General features: G+C 34.0%; 1 protein-coding gene across 3 annotated transcripts; it reads left to right on the forward strand.

The window, feature by feature from the left end:
• On the forward strand, positions 158–3603 carry LOC107645256 (bet1-like SNARE 1-1). 3 transcript variants are annotated; one of them, XM_016349245.2, is made up of 6 exons: positions 158–422; positions 563–622; positions 2352–2505; positions 2890–2946; positions 3020–3079; positions 3307–3603. In XM_016349245.2, the coding sequence occupies exons 2-6, from the start codon at positions 609–611 to the stop codon at positions 3394–3396; spliced, it is 375 nt and encodes a 124-aa protein (XP_016204731.1). In that variant the 5' UTR covers positions 158–422; positions 563–608; the 3' UTR covers positions 3397–3603. The 3 variants fall into 3 exon arrangements, with proteins under 3 accessions (XP_016204731.1, XP_016204732.1, XP_016204730.1); XM_016349246.2 differs by having other exon boundaries at positions 324–422; positions 503–622; XM_016349244.2 differs by lacking the exons at positions 158–422; positions 563–622 and adding an exon at positions 1353–1472.

Genomic DNA, 4217 nt, shown 5'->3' on the forward strand with positions numbered 1-4217 from the left:
ATATATAATTAAAAATTAATTTTTTTATTATATATTATTTAAAAAAATATTCTATTAATTTTAATATTTTTATTAAAATAATTTAATTATAAAATTAAAAATAATATAAAATTTTATTAAAAAAAATATAGACACCTAATTCCAAAATGAAAAAGTCTAGGGACCAGCAACTTTGTTAAATTCTGGCCAGCATGTAATTAGCAAAGAAAAGTGAGCTATTGGATGAAAGTTCACACCAATCTCACACCATTAAAATCATCATTGATGACTATTTGATGGCTACAAATCACAAAAGTTCCTCACCCCTAATATTCCTCTTCCAAAATTGATAAAACTATATTGCAATAATCCTCTATAAAACAAACCTTATTACTTATTCGGTTCCTTGTTGCGTTCATCCATCTACTCAGCTACACACCAAGGTTGTTCCTCTACTCAACTCACCAATTTCCTCGTTGCTTCTGTTTATTCACCTTCCGATTTTTTCTTTCTTATGTATTAGCTATATCGTGAGGATTTTTTCGGTGGATTAATTGCGATGATTTTGTTTCTGGGAACGCAGATTGGACGATCGAGTACTCGCCGACGAATCTGCGATCTCGTGAGCCATGAATCCTCGACGGTTAGTGTTTAGATCTTGTGTTTCAGACTTTTAGTATTACTGAATTTCATTTATGCTAGGCTAGAGCAGTACTTCTGTACTTGTTTGCTTCGTGGCACACTTCAGATCCGTTGATTCGGCGTCGTTTTTGGAGATCTGTATTTCTTTATCTGGTATAGATTTGATTGCGATAATTGATTTGCGAATAGCAGCTTTAAAGCTGTGATTTCGTTTCGTTTCTGGAGTGATTTCGAAATCGTATTTGCTTGATAGAGGTGAAATTGTGCGGACCGAATAAGCAGGGGAACTGCTCTCAGTGCTCTGTTATAGATTAGAGACTCGATGCTTTTAGTTTTCCAGATTGCGCAATTCACGGGCCCTTGCGTCGTCCAACTAGAATACCTTTTATCTGAATTTTGAATGATGGCGAGTTACCTGTAACAGATATGAGCTGTCAGCTGTGGTGTCTGGAGGAGATTCTGTTTTGATTTATTGATCTCAAACCTTAGTTTGAATCTAACTCAAAAAATTAGGTTGAGTATGAGATTTCAAATTACATTAACATAAAATTTAGTTAAAATTCCTTTTTTTAAAAAAAAAAAGATCAGTTGTTACTAGCTTATTAACTGTTCGCATTGAGGCATTATGCACATGACTTGTGCTGAAAATGTGTCGCAAAATTAATTAATAAACTAAGTCAATAATAATGCTCCTGCCATACGATCATGAAATAATTTCAATGAAACTGGTAGAGAAGTTAAGCAGCTGTTTGGAAACGAACATGCTTCCGAGATTTGATTCTGCCACTTATGGAAGACAAGGTGGATCTAACTTCTATACTATGCAACATGACAAGGAGGACCAATGTAGTGTATGATCTCTTCTCATTTTGAGTTATGTTGTATGTCTCTTATCTCCTCTAGGTATTGGGCTATTGGCTTTTCCAGTGTACGCAACATGACATGCAGTTTATTTGAGTTTCCACTGCACTATCAATTCTTCTGTAATCTGTACTGGTCGGTAACTCGGGTAACATATGGTTACTTAGGCTGATAATTATGCCTTTGCTTTTATATTTGTAGCGCCATAATGCAGTCACACTCTAAATAGTTCCTTTATTACCGTGTTTTATCATATAGTGAAGCTGTGTTAGATATGTCATATTGCTTATTTATTTAGCTTCTGGTTATAAGACTAATATTTTGAATATCTTAATTTTGGTCTACCATCATTGTATAACATTTTTTCACCATCTCTGTTTGTAAAATTAGAAGCTAAACTGTTTTGTTTTACTGATATTACATTACATTATGGCCACTTGAATGAAAGTATAAAAAGTCAAGGATAATAGTACATAAGTATTACACTTTATGTAGGCATAGCTACTGTTTCTACTCTTCTCTACCGAGTTCAGATTATTTAGATTTTAGAAGTACGTAGGTGTTTGTATCTTTTCCGGCAGAGTTCAGATGTTACAAATGCTGATGCCTGAGACATTATATAATTATTATGATACTTTATACAATGTGGAGATCTCTCATGTCTGATTTCTGGCCATTATAAAACTGTTCAAATATTTAGGAAGGGAAATGCATCTTGTTTGTGTGTGTGTTGCATGACTATTTTGGAATATGGAAATGTCTCTTGTCTGATTTCTTCAGTTTAAAACTATTCGAATGTTTAGATAGGAAAATTTATCTTGCTTGTGCGTGTTGCTTGACCATTTTGGGATTTTACATTTTTTTTCCAGAGACAATCGGAACAACAGAGTTGCGCTTTTTGATGGCATTGAGGAGGGGGGCATCAGAGCTCAATCTCTCTACTCTTCTTCCCATGAAATTGATGAGCATGATAATGAGCAAGCAATGGATGGATTGCAAGATAGAGTCAATCTCCTGAAAAGGGTAAGTTTATTATTGCTAGCAACATGCCCTACACATTTCTAGTTTGATAATTTTCTTTTAAAATTTTTGTTATATCTTTTGCTTGTTGAATGTAGTTTGTACTACACAAACTACAATCTTCTGGAATTTGAAATTAGAAATTTTGAATATTAAGAAATAAAAAATGCTCCTTTTTTTTGCGATTTTAGTTTTCTATTCTTGGACGCCATCTTCACTGATTGCCGGTGCTTATAATTTCTGATTCCTTAATGATGTTACCACTGGTTGTTCTTGAGTTTTAAAATATGTGGAAATTGGAATTTTATTTCATACATATTTAAATAGCAGGTTTTCACAATGGTCTAAAATAGCCCCCTTTTTTTCCAATTGGTGTGATTGTAACAGTTATCAGGCGATATACACGAGGAGGTGGATAGTCATAATCGCATGCTGGATCGTATGGTATGTTTGCTGAAACTATTGAAATTATTTGGTCTTTTCTGATGTTTTAGTAATCTTGTGGCACTGATTTTAGGGGAATGATATGGATTCATCAAGGGGAATCCTTTCAGGCACTATGGACAAATTTAAAATGGTATGTTGAACAAGTAATTGTAGTCCCCTTTGGAGAGCGTCTTTTTTATTATTATTATTAATTTTATCCTTTCCTTTCTATTATTTCTGCTCTGCTTGTTTTCATTTTTGTTGGGATCTTGGGGATAAAGATAAGATAATGGATGGGGTAGGTGGAGTTGTTTCCTTTGTTCGGATCAATTTTTTAACCCCCCATGTCTATTCTGGTGATCTTGTGTCATCTTTCAGGTATTCGAGACAAAATCCAGCAGGAGAATGTTTACACTTGTAGCATCATTTGTTGTGCTTTTTCTTATAGTGTATTACCTAACTAGGTAACTGATATTTCATTCAATTGTCAACTTGGTTAGACCCGAAAGGAGGTAACTCTTATCACTGTAATTAATGCTGCGCCCTGTAAGATATTCTATCATGTATAAAGCTTTTTAAGTTTAAACAGGCATTGAACCCGATTAGTTATGTACTTATGTACATGCCTTAGGGGTGTACCCATTCACCTTGATTTAAATATACTTCTTCACGATATGAATTAAAGCAGCGGGTAATTTTTTTTTTTTTTGGACTTGGAAGCAGCGGGTAATTAAGTTGGGCGTTATTCCAAATTTCCAATAATTGGCGTTGTTCTACCCCGGTAAGCCGTTTGAAATTGATGATAGTTTTTGTTGAGGCAATGAATCCTAAGACTCCATTTGAGTTTCGTTCCGTGACAAAAATTCGGAGAGTTGGAATAAAAAAGACACAATTTGAATCAGAAACAAACAAAATTGTCTTCAGCTCTTTTTTGACATATAGATATTAGATACAAAGAAAAAGAAAAGTGCAAAGTCCTTTTTGTTTTTGTCGTGATCATTTTTTTTACCATATATATCAAATCACCATCAAACTTATTCTTCCAATACCGTTTCAGGCAAAAAAACAATCTTCAATCCAAACCAAAAATACTATATCTGATGCACCTAAATTTTTTTGTCTTTGAAAAGAAGAATAAACAGAGAGAAAAGAGAAAGGGATTCTCAGAAACAGTGAAAGAAAGATCGGGAGGTAAAAAAGGCTTAGGCAGCGACCAAAATCACAAAATGAGCTATAATCCAAACATGCCTCTTTTCTCGAATGAGAGGTCTGGAGTTCGAGCGTTTCTT

This window comes from Arachis ipaensis, chromosome B06 (assembly GCF_000816755.2).
Source record: "Arachis ipaensis cultivar K30076 chromosome B06, Araip1.1, whole genome shotgun sequence".
NCBI classification, from domain to species: domain Eukaryota; kingdom Viridiplantae; phylum Streptophyta; class Magnoliopsida; order Fabales; family Fabaceae; genus Arachis; species Arachis ipaensis.

What these genes read in the sequence shown, in the direction of transcription:
- LOC107645256 (XM_016349244.2), top strand. Translation starts at nt 1,411, where the DNA reads ATGGAAGACAAGGTGGATCTAACTTCTATACTATGCAACATGACAAGG. An exon ending in ATCGCATGCTGGATCGTATG is followed by an intron (nt 2,947 to 3,019) that starts GTATGTTTGCTG and finishes CACTGATTTTAG; the next exon opens with GGGAATGATATGGATTCATC. An exon ending in CTATGGACAAATTTAAAATG is followed by an intron (nt 3,080 to 3,306) that starts GTATGTTGAACA and finishes GTCATCTTTCAG; the next exon opens with GTATTCGAGACAAAATCCAG.